This window comes from Pantherophis guttatus, chromosome 4 (assembly GCF_059756535.1).
Source record: "Pantherophis guttatus breed Tessera chromosome 4, ASM5975653v1, whole genome shotgun sequence".
In the NCBI taxonomy this organism is placed as follows: Eukaryota; Metazoa; Chordata; class Lepidosauria; order Squamata; family Colubridae; genus Pantherophis; species Pantherophis guttatus.
The window spans coordinates 10,047,334-10,066,455 of NC_142066.1; the positions used below are offsets into that span (position 1 = coordinate 10,047,334).

The following is a 19,122-nucleotide window of genomic DNA, read 5'->3' on the forward strand; positions in this document are numbered from 1 at the left end:
ACAGTCACTCATGCCCTCGTGACCTCTCGCCTTGATTACTGTAACGCTCTCTACATGGGGCTCCCCTTGAAGAGCACCCGGAGGCTCCAACTGGTCCAGAACGCAGCAGCGCGGGTAGTGACGGGAGCAGCATGGCGCTCCCATGTAACACCACTCCTGCGCGAGCTGCACTGGCTCCCAGTGGTCTTCCGGGTGCGCTTCAAGGTGTTGGTTATCACCTTTAAAGCACTCCATGGCATAGGGCCTAGCTATCTCCGAGACCGCCTGCTGCCACCGACGACCTCCCATTGACCCGTGCGCTCCCACAGAGAGGGCCTCCTCGAGGTGCCATCAGCCAAACAATGCAGGCTGGTGACCCCCAGGGGGAGGGCCTTCTCTGTGGGGGCTCCCACCCTCTGGAATCAGTTGCCCCCTGAGATAAGGAGAATCCATGACCTCAGTGCCTTCCGCCGTGCCCTTAAAACCTTCCTTTTCCAACAAGCCGGGCTGGCCTAATTCTTTTTAAGTGTTTTTAATTGTTTGGTTTATTGTTTTAATTAATGGGGCCCAATTTATATATATTTTTTTAACTGTATTTTAATATTTGTATCTGATGTTTTTATTTGGCTGTTCACCGCCCTGAGTCCTCAGGGAGAAGGGCGGTATACAAATTCAATAATAATAATAATAATAATAATAATAATAATAATAATAATAATAATAATAATAATAATAATAAATGGTTGTCCAATCTCTTCGTCCAATCTCGTCCAACATCTCCAGTGTTAGAGCACACAAAATTTCTGGAGGCAAATGATTCCACTGATTAATTGTTCTAACTATCAGGAAATTTCTCCTTAGTTCTAGCTTGGTTCTCTCCTTGATTAGTTTCCACCCATTGCTTCTTGTTCTGCCTTGGTGCAGAACATTGCTTTGGAGAATAGGTTGACCCCCTCTTCTTTATGGCAACCCCTTTTGTATTGGGACACTGCTATAATGTCACAATGAAGAGAAAAATAAATAATCTCCTACATCACCCACCTATCCCATTCTTTCATTACATGTTCAAAGCAAATCCCGCCCTCTTCATCTGACACCTGTGGAGATGTCCTTGGTTCCCAAGAGGAAAATTGGTGCTTTGTCTGGCAATGTATTCCAACCTCTCCCCCCATCCCCCACCTCCATAGTATGTGGTGACTGAGAAATGAGAAATGGCTGCTGCCAGGTTCGGTTTGAAGTTGACAGATATTGGATTCACTATTTTTTTTTTAATTTGATTTATATTTAAATTTTGCATCCTTTGTATTTGGAGCATTGTCAAAGACAACAGATTGCATAAATTGTGCAGTATAGCATCAACTGTGGCATGATCAGCTGCTACCGCTGCTTCTAGATCACATAACATTCTGATATTTTCCGTTGTTTGCCCAGTAAACAATTGTAGGAATGGAGATTAATATCAGACAGAAAAAAACAGTTCCAGACATCAAGGTTCAAATAATCTAATTTATTGTTTAAAATCTATGCAGAGGAATATACTCAAATAATGATCATCCTTTTCTAAAATGCAGTTAAATTTACAGTCATCACAAACTCAATAAATTTTACATTTGAAAGAACACTAACAAATCCAAAGTTAATATACTATGATACTGTGTTAAATATATGTTTTTAAAATGGAAAACAGATTTTTACTTTATTTATGTAATGCTTTAGGAATTCAAAGTATAAAAACCATGAAATGTCTCTGGAAACTTTAGACTTCATTTGAGCCAATATCTGAAATATCCTAACAGGGAATAAGAAAGATAGATGACCAAAATCAAGTTCAATGGATGTATTGAAAAGGAAAAAGCATTAGGTTAAAGAATCTTGGGAAATGGTAAACATAAAGCAGCATGAGCACAGCATGAGCACAAGCAATCATAATAAATCTTAATAATCATAAACATCCTACACAAATCTTTCTTTGACAGAAATAAAAACTGCTATATTCCTTATATGTTTCCTATAGATAATAGTCATTCTAGTCATTTTTTCAACAATTTCTCTGAGCCAGAAAAATCCCAGGATGTACTAATTTCTCTTTGTGAGTTGCTCCCTGTGGTTGAGGTCGGGCCTGAAAACAATGATATAGCATTTTGGCAAAAATATGCATCCCAGTAATGCAGCGCTGGAGGCCAAGATGGAGAAGACCTCCACAGCTACCATAGCTTTGCCTTTTGTGCTCAGATAGGCTGGAAAGAAGGAGATCCAAACACTGCAGAAGGCCAACATGCTGAAGGTGATGAACTTGGCTTCATTAAAGCTGTCAGGTAATTTACGAGCAAGGAAAGCCACAATAAAGCTGGCAATGGCCAAGATACCCATGTAGCCCAAGACACAGTAGAAAAAGAAAGTTGATCCCTCATTGCACTGTAAAATCATGTCCTGGAGCTTTGAGTGCATGTCCAACTCAGGGAATGGAGGAGATGTTGACAACCAAACAATACAAATACATACTTGGAAGAGAGAACTGGAAAGTACAATAGAAAAAGCCAATCTTTTCCCCACCCATTTCCTCATATGAGATCCTGGTTTCGTGGCCATGAAAGCCACAACCACAGTGATGGTTTTGGCCAGTACACTAGAAATGGCCACTGAGAAAGTGATGCCAAACATTGATTGTCGGAGAAGGCAGGTCATTTTGCCAGGTTGGCTGAGGAAGAGCAAAGAGGAGAGAAAACAGAGCAGAAGAGAGACAAGGAGGGTGTAGGTGAGGGACCGGTTGTTGGCTTTGACAATGGGAGTATCCCTGTGCTTAATAAAAGTTCCAAGCACCCAAGATGTCAAGAAGAAGAAAAAAAGAGCTGCTGAGGCTGAACCAATTCCTAAGGTTTCTTGAAAAGTTAGAAAAACCAGCTGTTTCATGATACATTCTTTCTTTTCTTTATTTGGATAATGATCTTCTAAACAGTCAAAGCAATCTTCCATATCTGTAAGGAAAATCAAGGTTATTTTTTCATCTAGGCATTCAATCAGTGGTGGGTTGCTACCAGTTCGTCCCGGTTCGGACGAGCCATTAGCAGCAGCAGCGGGAGGCTCCGCCCACCTGACTGGACATCATCAAATACGATCTGCGCATGCAGAAGTGGTGTGTGCACAAGTGAAGCAAGCGCATGGGTGAGCAAACCAGTAGCAAGGTTAAGAAAACCCATCCCTGCATTCCATATTATTGAGGGGTCCTTGGTGCTCTCTGTGCTTGCTTGTTTTCTTGCAGACATTTCATTACCCTAACTAGGTAACATCATCAGTGCTAGTAAGGAGTGCTGTTTGCTGTCAGTTTATATTCTTGTATTTTGCCTGTCTATGTGGATGGGGACCTTCTTAGAAAGTCTATAGTTGGGCTGTTTACTGATGGCTCTTTGACAGTTTTTTGATTGGGGTATTTTTTTACTTGACTATTGGTCAGAAGTTAACATTGGAGTTAATCTATGTGTCAGACCTGGAAGCCATCTTTTGTATTGGGCCTATAGGCCTACCACATTTACTGCTGTGGGAAATTGGGAGGAGGGGATTGTATGGAGCATGTGTGATGTATAGTCATAATAACCTTTCTTTCTCAGAAAGTCAAGGCCGTCTTGTCCTGCACCTTGGGCACTGGAATAGGGAGGCATCTCCAGTTGGGACGGTGGTTTGATTGCATCATGTGATGGACTTCTGGGTGTTGGGCAGGGACTTGAACTTTTCTTTGGGTGGGGAAAACCTGGAAACGTTTAGATTCGGGTTTTCCCAGATATGCCAATATGACATCTCTAATAAAATGTAGCTTTCAGGAAATTCAAGCCTTGGAATTCTCTTTCGTCGGCAGTGTTTCTTGGAACCCTGATGCTATGCTGATCTGGGTGCTGATTACTGGTGGAGAGGTCCTGGAGTCTTTTTTGTTCTCCTTGGGGCTGATTGATTGCCTCTTTTGCATAGTCTGTAGATGTTGTTAATGTCTATGTGTCTATTGATGGCTGATTTGTCAGAGTGCCAGGTGTCTAGAAATTCCCTGGCATTTTTGGACTTGGCCTGGTCTAGGATTGTCACATTTTTCCAATTGAAACGATAGTTAAATCTGTCTATATGTTGTGAAATTAAAGAATTTTCTTCATGTCTTCTGATCGCCCGTTGGTATTCATAGATGCATTCGGCCAACCTTCTGCCTGTTTGTCCTATACAGTGATTGTTGCAGTTCTTACATTGTATGTTTACATAACTCCTGTTATGTAAACAGGAGTTGTTTTTTGTTTTTTGTTTCTAGGGTTTTTTTTTTTTTTTTTGTAGGGTTACTTGGCCTTTTGGTTTGCTTAGGATGTTTTGGAGGGGTTTTAGTTGGCTTGTGTGCTACACTGATTCCATGTGGTTGTATAATCTGTTCATAGCTTTTGAGATATTCTTGACGTATGGCAGTGTAATTCTTTTTAGGGTTTGTGTTGATTGTGCTATATTGGTTTGAGTGGTCAGGGTTTTTTTTGATAAAGTTGTGTGGATATACATTTTGTTGGAATGTGTTGTGTAGATGCCCCATTTCCTTTTTTCTGTTTTTCTGGTTTGCAGAAGTGTGTTTGGGCTAGTTTAAATAAAGTCCTTACATTGGATACCCAGACAACTGTCAGCAAACAGCACTAGCACTGATGATGTTACCTACTTAGGGTAATGAAATGTCTGCCAGAAAACAAGCAAGATTAGAGAGCACCAAGGATCCCTCATTTCAATCCTGAGCTAGATATATTCTCCTTTATTCCGTATTTTTTAAAGTCACCTTATTAATTATATGCATCCAAGTAGTTTATTAAAGTTTGCTTAAGTCTAATGAAAAATGGTAGAATTTCTACTCTACCATTTTGATTTGAAATCTTCCCTTCTGGGCATGGAACACATTCGTAGCAGCAGAACTGTTCCCCTTCAATCCCTTTCTTCCAGGATCCAGGGAAACAAGGGTCATTGCATCGAGAAAGTGGAAGATCCTGGTGATAAACATGAATGGTTTTGAAATTGGAGCTAGTTAAAACAGTTTGTAAAAATTGCAAACCTCCTTTATGGAGGGGAATTATTTTTTATTTCCCAAAGAATAGATAAAAAGATTAAAGTAGAAATTTTAAAAAGTGGAAATCAGAATGATGTCCAAACTTTCCTGTTTGAAGGACAGGATGGGCAAACAATAACACTTGGTGACAATCTCATGGAAAAGAATACTGAATTTATTAATTTCCCAACTTAAAAAGACGTAGAAACCACAATTATGTAGAAAAGGTCCTGTTTGAAGAGCAGGGGGAATAAATATTTGCACAGGGTGACAATTTCATGGAAACATGACCACTCTTGTGATTTCAAATGGAAATTCAAACCAAATATGCAAACATGGCTTTTGTATTGTAATGTCATTTTGTCAATTTAATAAGTGCTTGATCATCAACATTTGAAATGAATATTTCATTGTTTCTTTAAAATCCAGGAATCAGATTTTGAAAGAGACTAGGTTTGGTTTAATATAGGATCATAATGGATTAAGTCATGGTCAATTCACTAATTTGATACCTGGTTAAAAGCCAGATTCCATACAATCGTATCTTCATCAATGGATAATTCCTTTCCCTTTGGAGCCTGTAGATCCAGCTTTCCAACTCTAACTCTCTGAAAGGATCTGTTTGGAAAAGTGATCAAGTTGGTGATGTCGAATCCACCTGTTGCTTCCCCTTTCTCATTCAGGAACACTCTCTCCCCAGCTGAATTGTTAAAAGCAATGCCTTGAAGAAATGAATGGAGCTACTTGAAAGAGAATAGAAGAGAAATGAAATTGAAAGCAATATAATAGAGAAGAAAACAACATATTAATGAAACAAGTTTCATTCACTCATTCTTCCCATTCCAATAACTATTATTAAATGTGTACACTTAAAAATTTGATAATCAATATTGCATGAAAATGTACATGTCCACTGTATTATTTATTTGATATTATTTTAAGGAAATAAAATAATCAACAGAAGGAGAATGAAAATAACCTTTTGGAATGATGTCATTTTACCCAATTAAGTTTACTAAAAAAAAAAAAAACCTAATTCAAGATAGATCATATCTAATATTTGGTACAAAGCTATTTGAGAATCTGAGGTCTGACTAATTTCCAGATTTTAGAATTTGAGACACAAGCTTTCTTTAATAGATAAATGAGAGTTAGAGACTATTGCAAACATAGGGTTGTTTCATGCTATGCATGCCACATTTAAATATCTGATAGAGACAGAAAGCTCAGCTGCTCACTCATGAAAAGTTCTTGGAGAATTATTTATTTTTGGAAGAGATGACAAAAAGTAATATAAATTATCATTTTAATTAGTACAGTGCAATCTATGGAGATTTCTCAAATAACTCCTATCAACACCTGCACCATGGTTTATATAGGAGCTTCTTGATAATCTGAATAGCAGAATAACCAAAGGACAGAATAACTACAGAAATTGGGGATTTCTTTCTTTCTTTTTTTTTTTTTGGCATCTATTTTATACAAAACAACATACCACAGTTGGAAGATACCTTGGAGATTTTCTAGTAAAATAGCTCAAGAAAAAGATCCTACATCATTCTAAAAAATGGCTGTCCAATCTCTTCATAAATATTTCCCATTTTGGAGCACCCAGAACATTTGAAGGCAAATTTTTCCACTAATTAATTGTTATCGCTGTCAAGAAATTGTCCTATTTCTATGTTTTTCACATAGTAGATTCCACATGCAGAAAATATTAAGACTTTCCACAATCATTCAAAAAAATAATTCTACACCAAACAGTTCATTGAAATAAAAGAAGAGTCCAATGCAAAGAGAATACCTGCCAAGGCTGCAGATTTGGAAGGTCAATTTTTTTACTCATCATAGTTTTCTTCCTATTGAAACCTAACATGAATAGAGCCTGCAAAGCATGAGCCACAGCATAAACAGCATTGTAGACACTGTAGCTTTGGCCAGTCATTTCCATTTCAAACAGAGGCCCAGGAAGATCATCCAACTTCATCACCTTAGTGCATTTCTTACTATGCATTTCTTGTAACTCTGGCTTTGGAAATGAACAATCAAATGCTTGTTCCCAAACATCCTTTCGAAATCCATCCCTGTAGTCTGAAAAAGGATTTATGTCCTGAAGAAATTCCTTGAAACCTGCAACTGCTGTTGAATGAACAGTGAAGGAAATAGCCCCATGGTACGTCTTGAGATCTGAACTGATTTGAATGCCTGACAGTACAAAATCAATCTGTGCAGTCGTGATCCACACCTTTCCAAGTAATGCAGTTTCTTTGCTTTCTGGGTCTATCATAAATGTGACAAACCTTAGCAATATAATTGTCCAGGATTCTCCATAGACCAGAAATACATTGGATTTGCTATACAACATATTATATGAAATAATTGAGAATGTTTGATAAAATTCTTGGAAATCTTCCAAGTGGACTTTTTGATCAAGCCTTTCTATAAACGCTGAGCAGATTCCATTCTGTGAAAGTAAGGGCTGCATTTTCTGTAAGAATTTGTCTCCATTGTTGTCATCAACAGAAAATATCCCAATCCACGTCCACCTGAAATGGTGAAGCAGTTGGACAATCCCAATGTACTGATGGTCCTCTTTGGGAACCATGAAATAAAGTGAAGAGAGTTTACTGGTCTGGAATTCTTCTTGGGTTAATGAGCCATAGGTCAACTAAAAGAAAGTCCAGTAGTATTCTTTAGAGTCTTTAGATTAAGTTTAATTTTCCTATCTTGTTTTCATGCAAAATATATCCAAGGAACATTTGCCCCCAGCATTCTTGAAACTATATAGAAACAAATTTGTTGGATTATATTTCAAACATATTTGCTAAATCAATTGCTTTAATAGAAGCAGTTCAAATCTTCCCTCTAGTATGGAATGACCCCGATACTCACTTACTATAACTGGCATTGCAGTTTCAGAAAAGAATGGCAAGTAGTAGACTTTGAGCCATGCAGAACATCTTAACAGAAATCTAACCCTAACATTTGATGCCCATTAATTATCCAATAATAACAATAAGATTAAGAGTTTTCTTCTTATCCCTTCGGAACTTACTTGTGGAATCTTGAAGAATCCTATAATTTCAGCTACATAAAATGATGTGACAAAATCCAATCCCCCAATGATAGCCATGACATTCTTCTGGGTGTCACATTTGTAGTTAGGGACAAATTCCTGAGATTTGAAAAGAAGGTCCAGAGTGGTGCGATACGTCATCCTTGGGTTGTAGTAACTGTCATAGATGTGGAATCCAAGAGTGACATTGGGTAAGATCTGGGAGTCCTGATTGATCTCCTTCACAGCAAAAACCAAGGCAAGGATGTGCTGGTAGAATTTGATTATTAAACTGCAAATGATTTAAAACCACAGTTAAAAAAGGAAGTTGGTCATTCTCATTACATGGCATCATTTCTATATGAATATCAGACATTTCTTTCTCAGATGACAGTAGGAAAGTAATAGGTTTCCTAAAATGCTGAATAATTTGAACTAATTTCAAATTTTCTTTTTCTACAGTATTTGCCACAAATATCTGCTACAAGAAATAAAAATAGTGCTTTTTCATGATACCACATTTTTTTCCACAAAATACAATATGAAAAAATCCAGCATGTATCAGTCATTTATTTTATGTTTGTTTTGTTAAGATTGATGGTATAGATTTTTTTTTAATATTACAAATGTTCTTCAAAAGATGTTTTGCACCAAAGTTTCATACATCATATGACAAACTTTACCATAAGTTAAAAAAAATTGTTTATGCTTCCATAACTAGAAACATTTGTTGGACAGAGAGAGTTAGATTAGATATCAAGCCTACATTTATGCTGAAATCCTTTTACTCTCATAAGCAATTTTGGGAAAACTGATAAAGATTACAAAAAGAAAAAAAATCCTTACTTTAGTATATCATAAGATGTTATAATAGGATATTTCTTAAAATCTATTTCAAAAAGGTTGTAAATTATACGGGATGCCATCCCACCAATGACCAGGTCCCCAGGTTGGTACCACTCATGTGGAACAGGGAAAGCATCACTTGAAAGGCAGCTCAGAGTCACTATTTTCTTCATCAGGAACACCAGAAGGAGCAACATCTTCACTCTTGAAAATGTCTCTGTCTTTCATCCTATCCTACAGGAAAGGTTTCATTATTCCAATAGTTAATACAGCGATTAATTCAAGGTTTATATCTAAGAGTGCACCTAATCAGAAAATCCACCACTGGGATTTTGAAGATCCATGAGAGTGCGAATTCATATCTTGAACAGACACTCTGGCAGAGGAGAACAGAGGGAGGAAACCTGTAGCAATGACTCTGATACACAGCCATTATTATCCTTGTGCAAATCCCTTTGGGTTCAAGATACGTTGATTGTTGTTGAATTGAAATAGCCTTCTGTGCAGTCTTGGATATTTTTGCCTAGTTCAGAAAATATGGTGATTCCTGTAGGAGATAATTACTTTGATTTTGATGAAAGAATAAGTGTCTGATGTTTGACTTGACTGATGTTTGAGGCTTGACTTTAGATGCACTTAAAAACTGTTTTTGGACTACTTATGAACAGTTGGAAAGAAGAAATTAATTGGAACAATTAAAATTGCTGATTAATGGCATTGTACCAAAAAGGGGAAGGGCCCCTTCCCTTTCTTTTTTTTGAATCTTTTTTTAAATTTCTTCTGCTATACTTTTATTCCTTTTTTCTTCTCCCTTTCTCTTTCCTACTTTTATCTTTCATTATTACTATTAAGAGAAGTGATTCTCAAGGTGGGGAAAATGTGATTATAGAAAAACTATAAGAAATATGAAGATTATGAATGAATTTTTGATTATTAATAAGAATTGCTGATAGATTTAATGACTACAGAAAATTGTTTCTTTAAAATGGTCTAAAATATTGTTCTTTATAGAAAATAAGAAAACGTGAATGAAGCTTTGAATATTACCAAGAATTGTTTATAGACTTTATGATTACTTTTAAAGCGAGAAATGTCATTATAGAAAAACTACAAAAAATGTGAATATTTTGAAAGAACTTTTTAAAAATATTAAGCATTCTAATGGGTACAGAAAATTGATTTAAAAGTGGTTTAAAATGTTGTTTTTTTCATAGTAAATAAGAAAATGGGAATGAATTTTTGAATATCAATAATGACTTGTTTATAGATTTTATAACTATGGTAAATTGGTTTTTAAAATGGTTTAAAATGTTGTTTTACATAGAAAAGCAAGAAACAAATAGGAAATGGCAGAAATTTAAAGAAAATTAATAGTTCAGGAAAAAGTAGGAGAGAAGATATATGTTAAAATGGATTATTATTTTAAATTGGTAAGGAAGTATGATTTTGGGGATCAGATGATTAAAGCTAAATTGTGATTTAGTCAAATATAAGGTTAGGAGTGGAGGAAAGCATTCCTGGAGAACAGCTGATTAGGTTGTGAACCAGCCAAAAATAAATCTAGGAGGAGTGGAGGAGGCAATGCTGGAGAGCAGTTAGAGCCAAATTGCGAACCAGTTAAATATAAGGTAAGGAGTGGAGGAAACCATCCCTGGAAAACAGCTAACTAAGCTGTGAACCAGCCAAAAATTTATTTATTTATTTATTTATTTATTTATTTATTTATTTATTTATTTATTTTTAAATTTGTATACCGCCCTTCTCCCTGAGGACTCAGGGCGGTGAACAGCCAAGTAAAAACATAAGCTACAAACATTAAAATACAATTAAAAAGATATATATAAATTTGGCCCCATGATTAAAAACAATAACAGACAATTAAAAACATTTTAAAAAGTGTTAGGCCAGCCTGGCTTGCTGGAAAAAGAAAGTTTTAAGGGCACAGCGGAAGGCACCGAGGTCTTGGATTCTCCTTATCTCTGGGGGCAGCTGATTCCAGAGGGTAGGTGCCCCCACAGAGAAGGCCCTCCCCCTGGGGGTCACCAGCCTACATTGTTTGGCTGATGGGATCCCGAGGAGGCCCTCTCTGTGGGAGCGCACAGGTTGATGGGAGGCCGTTGGTAGCAGCAGGCGGTCTTGAAGATAACTAGGTCCTATGCCATGGAGCGCTTTAAAGGTGATAACCAACACCTTGAAGCGCACCCAGAAGACCACTGGGAGCCAGTGCAGCTCATGCAGGAGAGGTGTTGTATGGGAGTGCCATGCGGTTCCCGTGACTACCCGCGCAGCCGCATTCTGGACCAGTTGGAGCCTCCGGGTGCTCTTCAAGGGGAGCCCCATGTAGAGTGCGTTGAAGTAGTCCAGGCGAGAGGTGATGAGGGCATGAGTGACTGTGCACAGGGAATCCCGATCAAGAAAGGGCCACAACTGGCGAATCAGGCGAACCTGACAGAAGGTCCCCCTGGCTACAGCCGTCAGATGTTCCTCCAAGGACAGCTGCGTATCCAGGAGGACTCCGAGATTGCGTGCCATCTCCGCGGGGGCCAAAGACTCGCCCCCAATAGTCAGTGATGGAGTCAACTGATTATAAACTTAGGAGGAGTGGAGGAGGCAATGCTGGAGAGCAGTTAGAGCCAAACTGCGAACCAGCTAAATATAAGGTAAGGAGTGGAGGAAAGCATCCCTGGAAAAAAGCTAACTAAACTGTGAACCAGCCAAAAATATACTTAGGAGAAGTGGAGGAGACAATGCTGGGGACCAGTTAAAGCTAAACTGTGAACCAGCTAAATATAAGGTGAGGAGTGGAGGAAAGCATCCCTGGAAAACAGCTAATTATGCTGTGAACCAGCCAAAAATAAACTTGATTTGGGTCTTTGAAGTAAAAAAAAATATATGAAATACTGATTGTTAAAATGATAAATGAATATTATAAAGAGCTGTTTAGATTTGAAGTTTAAGATTTAGGGTGATTACATAATAGCTAAATGTTAGAATAAGATCTTAGATTGAATGACAAAAATTGGGTTTAGATTTTTTCTGTTTTCTTTTTCTTTTTTTTCTTTTTTTTTCCTTTAAGATGTTAGATGTCCTTTTTGAATTGCACAATTGCTAATAAAATGTACAAGGGGAAATTTGCAACACAAAATACACAGGTTATTTGAAGAACTGTCTCTTCCTGGTAACATCCATGAGATCCAGTAGAGTAGGGAGGCTGGGAATATTGTGGGTCCTCTCTCCTAAGTGGGAACATCTGGTGGGATCCAGAGGAAGTGTCTTCTTTGTGATGGCTCCCTCTAGGGACGGGTTTCAAAACTCGTCACTACTGGTTCGCTCGTAGGCTTGCGCATGTGCAGAAGGGTCCAGGTGGGTGGGCGGAGCCTCCAGCCGCTGCCGCTACCAGTTTGTCTGATCTGGGGCAAAATGGTAGCTGGATCCCTCTGTCTCGAACATCATCCACACTGAGATTACATTGGTTCCCTTTTTGACACTCTTGTGCAAAGCCCTGAGCACCTGTTTCACCAGTAGGCCTGTGGAACCCAGTGTGAGTTGGAACCTATCAAGAAGCTCATCTGATTGATTGTTATCCCTAGGGGGTGTGTTTTTATTGTTTGTTTATCTCTTAAATGAATAAATAAAACTTCTTCCAATGTATGCCATCAGGTTTATTCAGGGATGTTCCTTAAATTTCAATTTATAAAACTGGTAAACTATGTGGGACATCATGCAGGGGTGAAATCCAGCAATTTCTGACAAGTTCTGGAGAACCGGTAGTGGAAATTTTGAGTAGTTTGGAGAACTGGCAAATACCACCTCTGGCTGGCCCCAGAGTGGGGTGGGAGTGGAGATTTTGCAGCATCGTTCCCCCAGGAGTGGGGAGGGAATGGAGATTTTGCAATATCCTTCCCCCAGGAGTGGGGAGGGAATGGAGATTTTGCAATATCCTTCCCCCAGGAGTGGGGAGGGAATGGAGATTTTGCAATATCCTTCCCCCAGGAGTGGGGAGGGAATGGAGATTTTGCAGCATCCTTCCCCTGGAGTGAGGTGGGAATGGAGATTTTGCAGTATCCTTCCCCTGCCCACCAAGCCACACCCACTAAGCCACGCCACACCCATCAAGCCACACCCACAGAACCGGTAGTAACAAAATTTGGATTTCACCACTGACATCATGCCACCAATGATGAAAACAGAGGAAGCATCACTTGCCGAGAAGTACAGAATAACTAGTTTCTATCTGAATTAGAGTTAGACTTTCATACCAAAGCTAAAAGAAATGACCTTGGAGTCATAAGCAAAGTGCAGACCGTAGTTGCAAAGCTGCAGTGAAAAATTCTCCACTGACCTCTCCCCCATTTTCCATGGCGGCAAGAAGCAGGTTAGCTGACGCAAGGATTGTATTAGCTGTTTTGGTGGTGGCACACTGCCGACTCATGTTTAAGTGATTGTCCACTAACACTCCAAGATCCCTCTTACAGTTTTTAAGCTAGTTTTCACTTAATCTATACTTGTAACTTTGGTTTTTCCTCCCCAGGTTAAAACTTTGCTTTTCTCCATATTAAATATCAGTTTGTTGGATAGGGCCCTTTGTTCAAGTCTGCCAAGACCTTTTGGAATTCTGAGCTTGTTTTCTGGGGTGTTGGCTGTTCCTACCAGCTTAATGTCATCTGAAAATTTAATGAGTTCCCCTTCTATTCCCTCATCTAAGTCATTTATGAAGATTTGATTGATTGATTGATTGATTGATTGATTGATTGATTGATTTAATTTGTATACCGCCCTTCTCCCAGAGGGGACTCAGGGCGGTGAACAGCCAAAATTAAAAAACATACAAATACAAAAGTTAAGATAATTAAAAAGAATTAAATCATTAGCTTCCCAATTTAAAACCCCCAAGTCCATAAAATTTAAAATCCCAATTAAGAACCATTTAGGCTAGGCCGGCTTGGTGGAATAAAAACATCTTCAGGGCTTTACAGAAGGTCCGGAGGTCCGGGATCAGTCGTATTCCAGGAGGCAGCTCGTTCCACAGGGCGGGTGCCCTCACAGAGAAGGCTCTCTCTCTGGGGGCCGCCAGCCGACATTGCCTGACCGACGGCACTCTGAGGAGGCCCTCTCTGTGAGAGCGTATTGGCTGGTGGGAGGTTATTGGTAGCAGCAGGCGGTCTCGTAAATATCCTGGACCTAAGCCATGGAACGCTTTAAAGATGAGAACCAACACCTTAAAGCACACCCGGAAGACCACCGGGAGCCAATGCAGCTTGTGCAGGAGAGGTCTTACATGGAAGCGCCACATCTCTCCCATAATCACCCGCGCAGCCGCATTCTGCACCAGCTGGAGCCTCTGGGTGCTCCTCAAGGGAAGCCCCATGTAGAGAGCGTTGCAGTAGTAACACTATTAAAGTTTACTGGGCCTAAGACAGAACCTTGTGCTACCCCACTGCTACTCCATGTCATTGTCAAAGAATGAAATAAGATTGGTTTGGCATGATCTGTTTTTAACAAACCTATGCTGGCTACTAGTTATAATTTTATTCATTTCCAGATGTTCACAGATCTGTTTTTAAATTATTTTTTCCAGTATTTTCCCAGGTATTTTATTTATTTATTTAATTTGATTTGTATGCCGCCCTATCTCCATAGGACTCAGGGCGGCTCACAACAATTAAAATCAAACCAGATAAAAACATATTAAAGTACAAATTAAACGTATGTTAAAACTCATTAAAATGATAAAACCATCAGTCCAGGCTGGGCGATTTAAACAGCCATGTCTTTTAGTTTTAGTTAAGCTGATTGGTCTGTAGTTTCCTATCCCTGCTTCCCCCCCCCCTTTTTTTTTTCTTTTTTTCTTTTTCAGCTCCTTCAGAACTCTGGGATGTAATCCATCAGGTCCTTGTAATTTATCTTCATCAGACAAGTGTTCCCTTACCATTTTCTTGCTTATTTTAATTTTTATTTCTAGTCTTGCTTTTACAGTTATGTTTTTTGTATAGGTTGAGCTATAGTTTCTTTTTGTGTGAAGACTGATGCAAAGTCTCCCATTACTACTGTGATATGTTTTCTACATACATTTATTAATTGATTAGCAAAGAGTTCATCTATTTCTTCTGCTTGGTTGTGTGGCCTATTGTATATCATTGTCATTTCCCCCCTTTTATATTGATCCATATGGTTTCTACTCCCTTCTTCCTTATGTGGTTGGTTATCTAGTGGTTTTTGCTTGGAATTAGGTTCTATAGATCATGAAGATTGCCCCCCACCCTCAATTTTAGTTTAAAGCCCTTTGGAGAAGATGAGATGGTCATTTTCTGAATGTATTTTTCCAGTTCTTGTGAGTTGCAGTCCATCCTTGCCAGTAGCCCTTCATCTAGGTAATACAGATGATGGTCTAGGAATCCAAAGTTCTATTGATGATACCAGCTTTTCAGCCAGTGGTTCATTTCTAAAATCCTTTGCTCTCTCATTGGATGTCGGCCTTTTGTTGGAAGTATAGATGAAAATACCACTCGTGCTCCTAATTCTTTAACTTTCTTCCCTAGCTGTTTGTAATCTCTTGTTATTATTTTGTTTAGGTTGGGATTTCTCACTTTGCTCATTAAGTTCCACAGTAGCTAGAGTTGCCTCTAAACCCTTCTTCTAGTAATTCAAATAGTTTACATTGGATACATACATAGTTTAGAATTTTTGTGAGCATAAGCTGAAACATATAGCACACTTTGCAAATCACTATAGTTTCAGTCTCTATCTCCATGAAAGGGAATTTAGGGATTTTAAAAATTTAAGAATTTACCAGAGTTTTTGGCTCTTTATGAAGTAATATGTCCTTTTTTTGGTGGAAGTCTCAGGCTATTTTCTAGGAGATTTTTTTTAGGTAAGATGTGCTGATGTGGCACTCTGGTTTTCTGGTCCACTGCGCTGCTCTCAGCCACTGCTAGCTCACCATACTGCTTTCAGCTGCTGCTGTTCTATCATGCTGCTCTCAGGCACTGCTGTGGCTGCCGCTGCTCAGTTGGTCATCTGTGCTGCTCTCAGCCACTGCTAGTTCACTACTCTGCTCTCAGCCATTGCTGGTTCACCACACTTCTCTCAGCTGCTGCTGATCTACCATGCTGCTCACAGCCACTGCTGTGGGTGCTGCTGCTCAGTTGGTCCTCTGCACTGCTCTCAGCAGAGGTGGGATTACCAGTTCTGTCCAGTTCGGGTGAACCGGTAGTTGCACCTGTGGGAGGCTCTGCCCACCTGCCTGGATGTAATGCTTGAGCCTCTGCGCATGCGTGGGAGTTCACATTTGCAAACTGGTAGGGAAGATGTGCCAGTGCCTGGAGGCCGTGAGGGTCTGGATGAGAGTCAACAGGCTCAGACTTAACCCAGACAAGACCGAGTGGCTGTGGGTATTTGCCTCCTAAAGACCATGCTGATTGTCCATCCTTGGTTCGGGGGGGGGAGAAATTGTCCCCCTCAGAATGGGCTCGCAATTTGGGTGTCCTCCTAGACTCGCAGCTAAGATTGGAGCAACATCTGTCAGCTGTGGCTAGGGGAACCTTTGCACAGGTCCGTCTGGTGCACCAATTGCAACCCTACTTGGATCAGGAGGCTCTCCTCACAGTTACTCATGCCCTTGTCACCTCACAGTTAGATTATTGCAACCTGCTCTACATGGGGCTATCCTTAAAAACTGTTCGGAGACTACACTTGGTCCAGAATGCAGCCGCGAGAGCTGCCGTGGGTGCACCAAGGTACACCCACATTATACCAATTCTCCGCGAGCTGCACTGGCTCCCTATTGGTCTCCGGTCACAATTCAAGGTGTTGGTTATTACCTTTAAAGCCCTACATAGCTCAGGGCCAGGGTATCTTCGAGACCGCCTTCTACCGCATAGCTCCCAGCAACCAGTAAGATCCCACAGAGTTGGTCTCTTCAGGGTCCCGTCAGATAAACAATGCCAGCTGGCGGGCCCACAGGGGAAGGTCTTCTCTGTGGCTGCCCCAACTCTCTGGAACCAGTTACCTCCTGAGGTCCGGACCATCCCCACCCTATTGGCCTTCCGAAAAGCTGTGAAGACCTGGCTCTTCCGGCAGACCTGGGGCCGTTGATCTTGCTGCTGCGATTTGGTGAGATCCGGCCATGAATGGTGTGAATGGGTTTTAATTGCTTTAAATTGTTTAACTTTTAATGTTTTATATATGGTTTTTAAATGCATTGTAAGTCGCCTTGAGTCTTTGTAGAAAGGCAGCATACAAGTTGAATGAATAAATAAATAAATAAATAAATAAATAAATAAATAAATAAATAAATGTGAATCCCACCTTTGGCTCTCAGCCACTGCTGGTTCACTGCACTGCTCTCAGCTGCTGCTGGTCTACCATGCTGCTCTCAGCCACTGTTGTGAGTGCTGCTGCTCAGTTGGTCATCTGTGCTTCTCTCAGCCACTGCTAGTTCATCACGCTGCTCTTGGTCACTGCTTGGGGTGCTTCACTCCTCTACCACATAGCTCTGCACTGCTGCTGCTCAAGGACTGTCATGCAGCTCAGAGCCACTGGTCTAATGCCACCTCGCTACATTTCCCTGCTGCTTGGTGGCCTCTGTTTGCACCACACTGGCTCCATTCAAGTGTCAGGCTGGGTTACTGGGCCACCTTTCAGTTGGGCCACTAGGCCACCTCTCTGCTGGGCCATATCTCAAATGGGCCACTTCTCAGTTGGGCCAAAACTCAGCTAGGCTACCTTTCAGATGGGCCACCTCTCAATTTGACCACGTCTCAGGTGGACTACTTCTCACCTCTTTGTTCAAGGAATACAAGTTCTTTTTTAAAACCCTCCTCGAGCTAATCTTGATGTTGCCCTCTTGATATAGTTTGTAATCAGAGTGTGGTATATATTTTTTCTACGATTTGAGCTGAATTTCAGCAGATTTTCTTTAAAAACATCATACTTCTTATTGTAAACTAATTCTAGTCACTCTTTGTTATGATCACTGGTCAGCATACACTTTGAATAAAGCATGAAACAGAAAGAAGAATACATTTCTTTTCATTTCACTACATTTCCCATATTATTCGTATCTGATAACAGGTTGCTCTGAGAAAAGATGTATGAATAGATTTATATAAGATTCCTGTAGAAACAGTCTTTCTATTCTTCCCCCCCCCCCAACCCTTCAACGGAGCCAAAAAGATCACATGGGGTACTAATTCCTCTTTATGAGTTTCTCCCTTTGGTTCAATTCAGGCCGCAAAACAATGATGTAACATTTTGGTACAAATATGCATCCCAGTAATGCAGCGCTGGAGGACAAGATGGAGAAGACCTCGACAGCTACCATGGCTTTTCCTTTTGTGCTCAGATAGGCTGGAAAGAAGGAGATCCAAACACTGCAAAAGGCCAACATGCTGAAGGTGATGAACTTGGCTTCGTTAAAGCTGTCGGGTAATTTACGGGCAAGAAAAGCCACAATAAAGCTGGCGATGGCCAAGATACCCATGCAGCCCAAGACACAATAGAAGAAGAAAGATGATCCTTCATTGCATTGTAAAATTATTTCTTGGAGCTCAGAGTGCATGTCCATCTCAGGGAATGGGGGAGATGTTGACAACCAAAGAATACAAATGCATACTTGGATGATGGAGCATGAGAGGACAATAGAAAAGGCCAATCTTTTCCTCACCCATCTCCTCATCTGAGATCCAGGTTTCGTGGCCATAAAAGCCACAACCACAGTGATGGTTTTGGCCAGTACACTAGAAATGGCCACTGAGAAAGTGATGACAAACATTGATTGTCGGAGAAGGCAGGTCACTTTGCCAGGCTGGCTGAGGAAGAGCAAAGAGGAGAGAAAACAGAGCAGAAGAGAGACAAGGAGGGTGTAGGTGAGGGACCGATTGTTGGCTTTGACAATGGGAGTATCCCTGTACTTAATAAAAGTTCCAAGTACCCAAGAGGTCAAGAAGAATAAACAAAGAGCTGCTGAGGATAAACCAATTGCTAAATTTTCTTCAAAAGTTAGAAAAACCACCACTTTCTGGATACATCCTTTCTTTTCTTTATTTGGATACTGATCTTCTGAACATTCAAAGCAATCTTTCATATCTGAAAGAAAAATAAAGGCATTTTATCATTTGCATTCTATAATACTGAAAAACACCTCATTAATATTATGCATCATGTAGTATGTTAATTTTTGCTTAAGTCTAAT

General features: G+C 40.0%; 1 protein-coding gene across 1 annotated transcript; it reads right to left on the reverse strand.

Moving 5' to 3' along the window:
• Positions 1-2,055: 2,055 nt before the first annotated feature.
• LOC148113703 (vomeronasal type-2 receptor 26-like) lies at positions 2,056-9,158 on the reverse strand. The gene is made up of 4 exons (XM_087893299.1): positions 9,070-9,158; positions 8,085-8,376; positions 4,844-4,970; positions 2,056-2,954 (listed from the first exon to the last, which is right to left on the reverse strand). The coding sequence occupies exons 1-4, from the start codon at positions 9,156-9,158 to the stop codon at positions 2,056-2,058; spliced, it is 1,407 nt and encodes a 468-aa protein (XP_087749425.1).
• Between the last annotated feature and the right edge of the window lie 9,964 nt (positions 9,159-19,122).

Coding starts and splice junctions, on each gene's coding strand:
- LOC148113703 (XM_087893299.1), bottom strand. CDS start 9,158: ATGAAAGACAGAGACATTTTCAAGAGTGAAGATGTTGCTCCTTCTGGT. Junction 4,971..8,084: donor GATTCTTCAAGATTCCACAA/GTAAGTTCCGAA, acceptor GTTTATCACCAG/GATCTTCCACTTTCTCGATG. Junction 2,955..4,843: donor GAAGATTTCAAATCAAAATG/GTAGAGTAGAAA, acceptor TTTTCCTTACAG/ATATGGAAGATTGCTTTGAC.